The sequence below is a fragment of the Telmatherina bonti genome (genome assembly GCF_933228915.1).
Source record: "Telmatherina bonti genome assembly, chromosome: 9".
Lineage (NCBI taxonomy): Eukaryota > Metazoa > Chordata > Actinopteri > Atheriniformes > Telmatherinidae > Telmatherina > Telmatherina bonti.
In genome coordinates, this window is record NC_136627.1 from 27,876,702 (window position 1) to 27,890,238 (window position 13,537).

At 39.6% G+C, this 13,537-nt stretch overlaps 2 protein-coding genes across 2 annotated transcripts; both read right to left on the bottom strand.

Moving 5' to 3' along the window:
• Positions 1-27: 27 nt before the first annotated feature.
• Positions 28-4,486, bottom strand: LOC306760215 (multidrug and toxin extrusion protein 1-like; the record flags this gene model as incomplete). Its single annotated transcript, XM_079246014.1, has 17 exons — positions 28-324; positions 416-514; positions 616-710; positions 790-922; positions 1,062-1,131; positions 1,217-1,292; positions 1,383-1,491; positions 1,596-1,663; positions 1,759-1,872; positions 1,986-2,083; positions 2,211-2,308; positions 2,448-2,492; positions 2,599-2,641; positions 3,436-3,584; positions 3,690-3,758; positions 3,963-4,064; positions 4,379-4,486. 17 exons carry the CDS (start codon positions 4,484-4,486, stop codon positions 28-30), a joined length of 1,773 nt encoding a protein of 590 aa, XP_079102140.1.
• Positions 4,487-5,478: 992 nt separating this feature from the next.
• LOC306760216 (multidrug and toxin extrusion protein 1-like) lies at positions 5,479-10,261 on the bottom strand (the record flags this gene model as incomplete). The annotated part of the gene is made up of 17 exons (XM_079246015.1): positions 5,479-5,733; positions 5,874-5,957; positions 6,096-6,190; positions 6,316-6,448; positions 6,562-6,631; positions 7,195-7,270; positions 7,734-7,842; positions 8,011-8,078; positions 8,204-8,317; positions 8,419-8,516; positions 8,608-8,705; positions 8,837-8,881; positions 8,994-9,036; positions 9,286-9,434; positions 9,559-9,627; positions 9,838-9,939; positions 10,154-10,261. The coding sequence occupies 17 exons, from the start codon at positions 10,259-10,261 to the stop codon at positions 5,479-5,481; spliced, it is 1,716 nt and encodes a 571-aa protein (XP_079102141.1).
• Positions 10,262-13,537: the final 3,276 nt, after the last annotated feature.

The window sequence follows — 13,537 nt, forward strand, 5'->3', positions numbered from 1 at the left end:
AAAGCAATAAAGATTTTTATCTTTGACTCACTCAGACTCTTCATTTGAGACCAGCAGAGTGGAAAACATTTGATCGGAAGGGTGGGATGCATTGATCCAGTCAGTAGTACGGTTGTTTTCAGTTTCTGGCAGGGGAACAAGGAAGCGCACGGTCGCTCCCACAGCTAGAAGAGTGACTGCTGCAAACACAGTGCAGCCTCGCCTGATGATCAGCTGGCTGGTGGAGAGATGCCTTCCCTTCAGCTGCTGGACCACATGCTCCCCCTGTGTCTCAGTGTTTTCATCATGGAGCTCAGTGCTCACGGACATGTAGCCATCCCCTGACTGAGAGACAGTATTATGGTCACTATCAGCTCATATAAGCTTATTTAGATATAATACATGTCATGAACTGTTTACAAATTGAGCAACATACTCTCCTTTTACTTGCCGTCTGTTCAACAGCGTCTTCGCTGTCTGATAGACCAGCTGTGATAAATAATGTCTGGGGAGTTTTCTGAGCTCGTTTCAGGGCCTGCAAACAAGCAGGTGCCAAAACTTAGTTATTAAATGAAAAGTTGATAACTAAGTTCATAACAGTCTGCATGATCGCTGCAAGATAAGACAGAAGCGTACCTCCTCTGAGATTCTCTCCCAGTTCAGCCTGAAGACAACAATAATGTAGAAGGTTGATTGTAGAATGACACAAACCAGAAGTCCAACCCAAAACCCTGTAAAGAGAGTGACGAATCAGAGGAGGGTTCAGCTGAAGAAAAACAAAGCATCTTGCGAAAGTTTGGAGAAACATACCTAAAATTCGCAGCTTTGCAACAAACATTAAAGTTACACCAAGTGATAGACCGATGCAGTAGTAGCCAATGAAATTAGCCACAGCTGGAATCTTCTGTTTGCCTGTGCCCAAGAAGATGCCTGTACACACACACTGGGATTTAAAGAAGGAAATCACGACTCAGTATGGACTTCCATTTTAGTCTGGTCATTTTAAAACCCTTGAATGTTTTACAAATGACACAATGGAGATATTTTGAACTGCTTTTGGTAAAATCGAGCTGTTTACTCACCACAAGACCATCAAAAAGCTGAAGGAAACAATAAGCATTCATCAAGTCTGAGACCAGACCTATGATCTTCCTGAAAATAAGGTTCGGTTATGAACTATCATCGCTGGCAGATCCATTGCTGTTATTGAGTTATGAGCACAACTGCACAGACTCACTTATCAGATGTGAAGATGAAACCAATCACTGTTTTAGTTGAGCCAAGCACGATGCCTTCAACAATTGCAAAGTTGACTGGAAAGAAGAGCCAAGAAATCTGTGAAACAGTAAAAATAAAAAAGCACAACTCAACATAATCCATGTGATGATACAAACTGAACAGACCTGCAAGAGTTAGGGACACCTTGCTTGTTAGGATTGCCCTTGCACTGTCTCCTGCTCCAAGAGCATTCCCAACTCGAGCACAGGCTGCAGCTTGAATTCCAAGTGGGAACTATGGAATCAAGATAATGGGAAAACACAGAAGAACAAGTTTCATATTTCCAAAAATGTGAAAGTGAGACAGGTATCCTCTGACATACAGTCAATGCACAGTACCATATAGGTGATGAAAGCCACCATTATCACAGCATGCTGGGCAGCTAGCTCATCCTCACTCAGCATTCCTGGTCATTACAGGCAATGAAATAAGAATAAGCATGACTTAAATTAGTCTTGTGTTTCATATTATGTATAAGTACTGTATAAATTTCAAGGTTACCTGCAAAGAATCCCCCAAACTCATAAACCCACCACTCAAAGCACTTCATTAATGTGCTGGGGATGGCCAGCTTCATGTAGGAGCCCCACGCCTGCAGTGATTCCATAGACCAGCCTGTAGGGGGAGGAAGACTCTCATTTATGTCGGGAGAGAACTATGGGGAAAGTAGAGATGGGGTTTTAAGATCATTACGTCACCACTCATGTACAACGTAAGCTGTCTCTCACCTCCCCATGTGGTGAGGTGGAGCTTCTTCCACCAAATGTAAGCATACAGAAAAGCACAGATGTAAATCTGCGACAGAGTGTTGGCAGCTGCAGATCCACTGCAGAACACACACACACACACACACACACACACACACACACACACACACACACACACACACACACATGTTCAAGGAAACACCAATATGTGTAAAGTTTTATATTGAGCTGAATGTGCACACCTACCCAACACCCAGATCCAACCTGTAAAGAAAGATGTAGTTCGTCACCACATTTGCTATGTTTGCCAAAGCAGCAGTGTACATCTGTGGCAGAATTATTCCCTGAAACACAAACACAAAAACATTATTACCATAATTGTACTACTTTCTTGTCAAAAATGGAAAATGATAAGACAATTATATTTGTTCAGAGAAGATCACACATTATACTGTCGACATTGAGGATTGGACAGGAATGTACCTGATTCTGCAGGTAAGAAACCTGTAGATGATGCAGAAACATTGCCTATGAAGGAAGAAAAAGACATCATTGATCCAGCAACTTCAAAGATAACATTTATAATTATTAACAAAAGTGTTTTGGAAAAAAAAGGAAAGATAAAATGACTCACTGGAACTGCAGGTAAGAAGGCTGTAATATACACCTGGGCAGTTCTGCAAATAAGAGGCTGTATTTACAATCAGAAATTAAATTTAAATTCTGAGAAATGTCCAAGAAAATCTACAAATCACTGAAAGACAAAAGTGCAAATACTATTAAATCATGACAATATGTCTTACTCAAATTAGCAGTATCACTGGGGGACCTCTCCAGATCTTTACCTAAATTTCCTTTTCTTTATATCAAAACTTTTTCTAAAATGACATTTTTGACATCATTTCTTTCTTTTTGCCTAATTTGCATGAACTTTTACTCCATTTGTGCTGCTCTTGTACCATCCAGCAGCAAAATTATTGAAAACTAAGCTGATGTAGTTCTCTGAATTCTCCATTAACCCAAAGAAGCAGTAAATATTTGCTAAAGTCAAGTAATCTGGTGGGCTACAGTCATAGGTTGATATTATAATAATTTAACAGTAATTATATCACAAAGGTAAAACTGTGTTTCTCTGAGTCTTACGCTTATAACTAGGCTAAGAAAATAGTGCTACCAATTTTCTACAGTTCCAGAGTTGTCTGCCAGCCTCTTTTGAAGTTATTTACAATCATGTTGCTTAAAAACATCATATGATACATGATACATTTTTAAATGTTAAATGAATAATTTAAAAAACATGTTTTTTTTTCCACTAAACACACTGTTTCCATTTGCTTTGTGAATCTGTGCTCTGAATATGAGACCAAAACTATTAGGAGTATTTTGAAATAATGTTCTGACAGAATTATCGTGCATATGAATCTTGCTCATTTTTCTGGAAATGATTGAACTAATCCTGCAACATAATTACCTGGCCACCTCAGGTTCCTGGCCTAGACACAACAGTATGGCCTGGGCATTGATGAGAAGCCCCCAGCAGGGCAGACAGAACAACAGCAGGATGATGATGCCACGCTGAAGGATCACTCCCACCTGCAGCAGATTCTTACTGCCAAACATCTGTTAAAATAACAAATACTTCAAATATGAGATAGAGAGCAAATATGTGGGGCAAATAACAACAGGAACTGCATTATATAATCACATAAAAAAGGTTTTAGATACCTGAGACACCAAAGTGTCACATGCCAGTCCCAGACCATATCCTGTCGCCGCCGTCGTAACATTAACAGTCTGAAATGAGCATATAAAATGTAGAGAGTAAGCAATAGTTCTTCATCTCAAGAGCAACAACACTTATTCCAAAGAGCTTGTCAGTGAATAGCTTTTTAAATATTTTAATTTTCCCTTCAATAACTGCCTGGAAAATACGTCTTCATTTGTCCTTTCCTCAAATTAGCCTCCTTGAACCTGTGGAGTATGCAGCTGACCGCTTACAGCAGAGGCTAATGCATAGCCAGCCATCACTTCATTTCCAAGACGCCCGCAGAACACGGTCACCACAAACGGAAGCAGACAATTAAGGATTCGAGACAGCAGCTGAAAAGACAAGCATCAACACTGCAGGTGAAATGGCTGCCAGCTGACGTTTCAGTAAACACAAGTTGCATTAATGTTTGTTGTTAGATTTTGTCCTGATATAAGAGTTATGACACTGCATTTACTTGTTAAGATGCAGACACTGTTCGGGAACTACAATCTGCCAAAATCTGTCTCAGGTCTATTGATTTCTACTTTTTTTTTTTTTTGGCTAGAACTGACCATCATCAATCTTCTCTTGTACGCATCAGCTGATGGAATCACTCCAGTCTTGTACAGCCAGAATAGGGCATATAAACAGTGCCGGTCCTTACCAGAGGCCCTATCATCCTCAGGATGTGGTATAGTTCCTCTCTGTGGGCTTCAGGAACTTTGTGGCGGACCCATTTGCAGCAAAAAAGCTTGTCACTGGACCCCTCCATGCTACAGTATCAGACACGAATGTTGGTCCCGCTGTAATGTCTTTCTTTATGCTTGTGCATTTATCTTTGTTGATCTCTGGATTCAGCAAAGGATGGAAAACTTGCTGTGGTCGCAGCTGCCGTGGAAATGAGCCAGAGCCGGCTGAAACAACAGCGATTGTGAAACAAAGACCAGAAAACACACTGCAATCACAACAAACACCAAGGGGAACTTGAAAGGGAGAAAGTTTACATCTGAGTGATGAAACATGTTAAAGACAATGAACCACCCCTGGTTTGGGCCGGTGGAGAGATTTCTCCAAGAATAATCAGATTTCTATCCATTGAAAGATGAAACATTTACAGAATAGCATACCCAAACACAGCCAGTGTTGGAGACAATGCATGTTTAACCCTGTGGAGGCTTCAAGATACTCATGGAAGTGCTCAATATCCCAGCATGCTTGGCTGTGATAACAGAGGGTAAACCCTCACATTGGATGTACAACATAAATAGGTCATTTACCAGAATCCATTCCAAAAGCACTACTCATGACAAATAAAAAGCACAAAGAAGCCATTTGTAACCAAGTAACCTCTGGCTACAGAAAAGTGGATAATGATTCTGCAAGAAATGGATCATATGGAGAGACAGAGAGTCTGTTTTTAGTGAACAAAATGAAACAAAATTCAGAGGAGTCCAACCTGCAAACATATTTTTTATTTAAACAGAAGATCTACAAATGTCTTCATTTCTATGATGATTCAAGTGTATTTGTCGTCATCTGGTCAGGATCCAAATTTAACAAAACTTCACTAAAAGAAATGGCAAAATAAAAATGCAAATGACAAAAACATTGCAAAGAAAGTGCAAAATGTCATTAAAGAATGTATTCATGTTATATCATTAATAGACCTCATTTCTCCTCCTATATGCAATAGTCAGTCAGTCATATGGCAACAAGGACATAATGGCTAAAACTATGGTTCAGAACCCTTCCCCAATTTGTTTTCTATTCCACGGTGGATTGAAGCTGATCAGGAGCATATGTCGCATTCATCGAGTTTATGGTTAAGTTGACAGACTGGGTTTGTGGCAATGGCACAAGGAAGTGTACGGTTGTCCCCAAAGCCAGCAGTGCGGCCACTGCAAACACAGTGAGGCCTCGCCTCAGGATCAGCTGGCTGGTGGAGAGACGGCTTCTTTTCAGCTGTGGTGCCTCAGTGTCATGATGCTCTGTGCTCACATACATGTAGCCATCCGTTGACTTGAAGAAATTATGTTAAATCAGAAGAAAAACAACTTCAGAGCGAGTAAGCTGACAAATAAAAATCATGCAACTGAGTTAAATATGCTAAAAATTCAAATAGGTGGCCGAGTGAAAAAACAAAACAAAACAGCACTTACATGCCCATTACTTGATGTCTGGCCAGTACTGGCATCTGTACTTATTAGTGTCATGTGTTTTCTTTTTTGAGCCCGTTTCACAGCCTGAAAACAAGATATAAAACCATAAATACCAGTATTTCCTCATTCATGCAGCACACAAATAACTACCAAATGTTTCCAGCTGTGTAGCAGCAACGAGGCTCTGCGTGTTCCTGATTCTTAGATTGGCCTGAAGAATACCTCCACTGTCATTTTCTCCCAGTTCAGCCTGAAGATAACAATGATGTAGAAGCTCGACTGCAAGACGACACAAATGAGAAGTCCCAGCCAAAAGCCTGCAGAGACAGACAAATGATTCTGTTAAAAGCACAGCAGGTTGCACTTGTGGCCTGCCCTTTCTATACAACAGCTTATTTATCTTGAAGGTATCGAGATAAATATGTTCATGTCATATAATTACCTAAAATTCTCAGCTTTGCAACAAATATCAAAGTCACACCCAGAGAAAGCCCTATGCCATAGTATCCAAAGAGATTAGCCACAGCTGGTATCTTCTGTTTGCCTGTGCCCAAGAAGATGCCTGTGCACACACACTAAGATGGAGAAAAACAAATGTATTTGTATTTCACATACTGTAGACTTCTGAATTTTGGCATCATGCAGCAAATATATTTGTTCAGCACACAGTGGAAGCTATGAAACTCACCACAAGCGCGTCGAAGAATTCAAGAAAACAGTAGGCATTCATCAAGTGTGACACCAGTCCAACAATCTTCCTAAAAATGATGTTTTATATTTTTATATTTATATATCTATCATTCAAAACTTTATCAAAGGACAGATATGATGCATAGCACAAAAGAAGTACTGAACAATAAAATAAAACTAGCGGCATCCATGGGGTCCGACAACACAATAAAAACAGACATGATCCATAATATCATATATTAAACAGACTAAAACACCAATGAGTCCACATAGTAGTGTCATTGTTTTTCATCTGTGAATGAGTTTTCCCAGGGACTTGTTCTTCAGCCCCGACTTGCTGAGAAGGTAGAGAAGAACCTGACTGAACTTCATGCTTGTCGTCAGCACATACATCTATACATCTACACAGGAGATTTTACCACACAGCAGAGGAAGTAGGCACGCCGACGCTAACATTTGGCTCACACTGCTCCATCACAGCACTTTAGAAGCAGCTTCACTGCATCTTTGTGTGCAACATTAAGTTTTTGCACACTGCTTTTTCTTTCTTTATATTGATTGGGTTCCTTATAAAAGTGTAATGAAAGCCCAGTAGTGTTACTGAAATGTGACTGCAGCTGTACAAACTCACTCATCAGACGTGAAAATGAAGCCAATCACCGTTTTCGTTGAGCCGAGCACAATACCTTCAACAACTGCAAAGGTGGCTGGAAAAGAAGAGGTGGAATATTTGTCGAGCAGCTGGAGATGATGAGCACATGAGTTATTATCTATGCAGACATTTCACTTTATTTTTTTCAGCTGCAGTTTGGTGAAGTTGAGTTGTTTCTTCTCTGGTCTGTTTAATGACTACTCTTGTGTTCTAGCAAACAAGTACTGGAGGGAAATCAATTTATTGAAGTATGCCTGGCATCACTATGATAGGTGGCGGCAGGCCTCTTTTTAGCTTGTTAGTATCAGGCTTTTCCTTGTTGACCTATTACGTCATAGATCAAAACAACTGACAAACAATGGTAGAGAATTATTGCCATGCAGAGCAGTAAGTCACATAATATGAAGTACACATGCTAAGTGACTTGCCTGCAGTACTCAGAAAATATGTGCTTTAACTTATGGTGATGCAGGACATTAACGTGTTAAATTATAACATTATTCATGCTCATCACTGACCTGCAAGACTAAGAGACATCTTGCTGGTGAGAATCGCTCTGGCGGTGTCTCCTGCTCCAAGAGCATTGCCCACTCGTGCACATGCTGCAGCCTGAATACCAAGCGGGAACTAGGGAGAACATGTAAGAAACACATGGACTATGAACACGTGTACCAGCTTTCCCTTGAGATTCTTGAATAAAACTACAATTACAATTTATGTAAGTCACTTTTTAACAATCTACATTAATTCAACGATGTGACTGTGCAATGCTTTGACTAAGACAATACATGGTACCATGTAAGTGATGAAAGCCACCATTATCACAGCGTGTTGGGCCGCAAGCTCCTCCTCACTCAGTATTCCTGATCATTACACAGACAAAGAAGAAATTACAGGCACGGCTGCATTAATCGCAACCCACTTTGATGGCTGTGGTGCTGTATTGCTAGTCTATACTGTCAGTTGGGTAAATGTGACAACAATTTACCTGCAAAGAATCCCCCAAATTCATAAACCCACCACTCAAAACAAGTCATTAATGTGCTGGGGATGGCCAGTTTCATGTAGGAACCCCACTCCTGAAGTGATTCAACACACCAGCCTGCAGGGGGAGGGAGACACTCGTTTATGTGGACAGAATAATATGAAGGAAGGGAGTCTAGTATATGAGTCCAGTGAAACAATAGATTTTAAAACCCTCACCTCCCCATGTGGTCACATGAAGCTTCTTCCATCGAATATAAGCATACAGTAGAACGCAGATGTAAATTTGAGACAGTGTGTTTGCTGCAGCAGAGCCACTGCAAAACACACATTATACTCAGGTATCAATGTTTACTATGATTTCATTCAGATTTCAAATGTTATATAGTGATGTGTAAGCACGCCTACCCAACACCCAGATCCAGCCAGTAAAGAAAGATGTAGTTTGTCACCACATTTGCTATGTTTGCCAAAGCAGCAGTGTACATCTGTGGCAGAATTATTCCCTGAGAGCACAAGCAGCAAGTGACATGAGGAGTTCTGCATACCCCTCACAAGTGTAATTGAATTAATTAAGCAGCTAATTTGGATTATTTGTAATGACAGAACTGAATATGAGTACAGGATGTCAGTGCACCTGGTTCTGCAGATATGACACCTGAAGATGATGTAGAAACATTGCCTAGTAGACAGAGAAAAAAGTTTCCATTGAACCTTAAGGGGATATATTTCACACATTCACTTCCACAGCTGATGAATTAATACATATAGATGAAAGAAAAGTTGCAACTCACTGGTACTGCAGGGAGGAATGCTGTAATATACAGCTGGGCTATTCTGTAAAATGAAAGGTATATTTAGATCTAAACAACACATGGAAATTGAAGTTTATGATAATACCCAATACACCCCAGTCAGGCACCCGAGTTTTCTCCTGGTGTTCATAAATCACTGATGACAAAAAATATTGAGTTATTAAGACTATCTACAGGGGATACACAAGTAATTATAATGTATATAATAATGTTTGTTGCAGCTACAGGCTCATTGTGGAGGCACGATGTGAGCTAAGCAGCTCTTAGTTACCTGGACACCTCAGGGTCCTGGCCTAGACATAACAGGATGAGCTCAGCATTTATGAGGAGCCCCCAGCAGGGCAGACAGAACAGCAGCAGGATGATGATGCCACGTTGAAGGATCACTCCCACCCGCCGCAGATTCTTCCCACCAAATGTCTGCAATGATACACAGGTACTGTTAATCATCTTGTGAAGAGAAGTAATGAATAGTTGGTATGTCAAGTGAGTTAAAGTGAGTTTCAAGAGATATTAACACAAAACAAAGAGCTGTTTTCCAAACCTGAGCCACCAAAGTATCACACGCCAGTCCGAGACCGCATCCTGTTGCTGCTGTGGTAACATTAATGGTCTAAAATGAATTCAAAACCATTTTTAAATTAATGGTTAACTTAATAAGTCTGTATCTTTATCAATCATGACAGAAGATTCTGATTAAAACATCATGTTTGTAAAGGATAAAGCTCCAGCCTTAAACAAGCTGCTATAAAATTACATTTCCACGTGTTTCCACAAGTGAGCTCCCAGAAGTCTGGGAAGCATCCAGACAATGAGCACTTACTGCAGAAGCTAATCCATAGCCAGCCATCACATCATTTCCCAGGCGCCCACAGAACATTGTCACCACAAATGGAAGCAAGTAATGGAGGATACGGGAGAGGAGCTGGAAAGTCAAGCGTCAGCAATAGTTGATACCAACTCTCATATGATGCACAGCAAAGCACTGCGGTAAAACAATGGAATTAATAACCATGACTGTCTTGTCACATTAGCTAAACTTGTCGAACATAGCTGTATGTCAAAAGACAGCATCAACCTAACTCAAAGGGCAACCCCTTAGAGAGAGAAAACAATCTGTAAACAGTGTTAGTACTTACCAAGGGCCCTGTCATCCTCAGTATGTGGTACAACTCTTCCCTGTGGGTCATGGGAACCTTGTTGCGCAACCACCTGCAGAAAAAAAGCTTGTCACTGGACCCTTCCATGTTCGCAGCACCACAAGTGGCAGATTTTCCCGATGAAACAGCTGTCCTCTCTGCCATGTATGTTTAATGCTCTTCAGGGACAAGATTCACCATGGTTTTGTGAAAGTATTTCGACATCTTGAAAAGTTACTTATTAATTTACTCAAGGTCAGTTTCACTCATTGCATGTCTGTTGTGTAAAAAAAAAAAAAAATAAATAAGAGGAAAAACATCCTGTAATGTAAAACAATGAAAGGATGTCGTTAAGCAACTGGTTGTGGTACGTACTTCAGATGAACATCAGTGTTATTCGTAATTTAATTTGCAATTAAATAGAACTTTAACTTCATTTTGCATCTCATTTCAGCCACTGCAAAAGTGATTACATGGAAAATAGTTGCCAGTGTGGGAAGCATACTAAATAACCATCACCTGCCCTCTTTCCATCGCTGTGTTGTCACATATAATATGTGAACAGGCAGAAGATGAGAAGTCATGATTATTCATGAAAACCTTTTACATTTTAATGACTACACCAGATTCCTTTGAAGAAGTGGGATCTGTCCACTAAATCTTTATCACCTCGGACAGACACATTCATTAGAGTATTTGAGAATATTAAACATTAACATGTCATACGGTTCAGTCTTACAGAGAAGTAAGGTTAAACAGTCAGTGCTGTGCCAACATTCAAAATGAGATGCAGCCCTCTGCAGTTATCAGGCTGAAAAACATTCAACAAGCCATCTGTATGTGAGTGATAGTGTATATCATCGTACGTATGCCTTCTGTTACATGAATATAAAACATATTTTCATATAAGAGCTGTGCCACTTCAAAAGATGGAGCATAAATCTGTATGCATGTTCATATTCTAATTCATTAAAAGATTGTCTGCAAGGCTAGAAGAGCCCTGACTCAGAAATTACCTCCATTACAGTGAAAAATACAGGATATCGCCTCTAAGTAAATATACTGTTTGCTCAGCTTTCAGGCAGTGGATGTTTTGAGAGGACATGGTTTGAGCTTTAGAGCGGAAGCAGGAGAAGAATAGACCAATGTAATAATTGCTTTCACAAACTCAAGTTAATAGCCCTGATTACTACTCTTCCTAAGAAGAGTAGGCTAAGAGGCTGAAGTGGTCTGCACTTACAATATATTGTATATCATTGGCTGCACTCAGAGCACTGTAGAGTGTTTCCTATACCCTTTCGCTCACAAATGGTAGAAGAGTTGCCTTGCAAGGCCTTACCATGGGGAAGAACTTCCAGATCGGAGTTTTAGCCAAACAATAATTTACACATGTAGGGACAAGGGATTGATTTGCTAACCCAGTGATTACCGAATCACCAACCTTGCTATCTCAGACACAGATACTCCAAAAGGAATATATCCTCAGAGTACACAATTCTTCTTTTGTCAGTCTGCCTATTTCTGTGAAAGCACAGATTAGTGAAAATAGAAATGAGACTATAAATATCTAAATCAACTTATGTTTAAAATATTTTATTAAGAACAATGCACACATTTACATACCAGCCACTACAGCAGCATGAGCATTGTTAATGTTCACATATGCACATCTGATGAATGCATCAGGATTTACAGTGTTTACATAAGTATAAACTTAACTGATGCATTAACAAAATATATAAACAAAAGGTGAATATGCCATTAGAAAATGCCAGTAGAAAAATAAAGAACTACAAAAATAAAGTCTAAAGTTCTTTCCTAACCATGGATCCGTCAACACTAACATAAATGATGATGCAACACCAGTCTGTTCATCCCTAACTCCAGTTTGCCATTGCTCGTGAACATGACTCAGACAATGGTAAACTCATTGTTAAAGATTTATAGGAGCAGATTTTCACCAAGCCCAATTCACAATCAGCTGTATTCTGATCTAATAGGCCTTCTCACTGAATATCATTGCTGAAAGAGGCCAAGAAAACCACATCATCTGCAAAAAGCAGAGCATAAGCCCCCAATGCCCCCAAACATACACATCCTCCTCTTCCTGTTGTTGATACTTTGAAATCCTATTTGCGAAACCCGCAAACAGGGTTGTTGACTGTAAACAGTGACTACAGGGACTCCCACAACAAAGTCACTCAGAGCCTCTTTTCCCAAACCCTGAAGAAAAGGTGCAAAAGTGAAAAAAAAAAATCATCCATCACAATTTCAAGATAATTATCAATACAGATGAGAATGGTGATAGACTGAACATTCAGTCATCTCTAGTCTTTATTTGAGAACATAAAACAGCGTTTTGTTGGCATTCAAAGCAAGTTATCTCACAAATCATACTGAAATGAATTAATACTTCATTATAGTCAAGTGTAGCTAATATCTAGTCAAGTATAGTCACAAAACAATTTCAAACAGTGATATAAAAATAATTGTCTACACTTTAAATATTTTGTTTAAGACTACTGATATACTGAGAGGTCCAAGAGGTGATCCCTGGAGAACACCACTAGTCACAGAAAGAGAGCCAGAATTTATCTGACCTGTCTTTTTTTTTTTAAGAACTTTTTAGACTCACTAACAGCTTGATCTGAATCCTACAGTGAAAATCACAGCAGGAGTGCACACTTGATCCAAATGCATGGTCTTGGGGGAAAAATAACAATCTATAATGAAGAGCTGTTTAATATAAGAACTAAAAGAAATTTGCATATATGGGGATTTATCGTTTTGTTTGTTTCATAAAGAAAATAAAAGGAAAAAGTACACTCAGGTAAACTAGAAAGAAACTAAACAAAACAGCCTGTTGACACTATGTTAAATTATATTCTTTTTGAAAAATGTTACTGAATTAAAGAATGTAGGAGAATTTTAATCTAATAAAAAGAAACGATGAGAAAAGCTTGTACTTTCTGTTGATCCTACATGTCCAAACTGAGGCTTTCAGTCTCAGTTTGAGAGGCACTGAGCTTTCGTCAGAGTGACAACACTAAGCCCTGGGCTTTGTGTTGGCTAAATCAATCCAGCTGCTGGAATGAGTGCCATGGATGCCATGTGCCCTCGCAGTGATTTGTATCTGTCACTTATCATATTCCCTAACACTGCTTTTGCTTTTGTCATTTCAGAGTCTCAATCTGGACTCAATCTGACGGTGCATCATATCTCTCCTTCCCTACCTCTGTCTCTCTCTCTGTCCCTGCATCTGGTCTATCATCCTCTTTATCTTCTTCTTTTCCCTCTGTGTTGTCTTTTAAAATTTGCTCCAGTTTCATTCAATCAAAAACACCATGATTCCTGTCACCATCACTGCTGAGAAGTTGCCAGTCT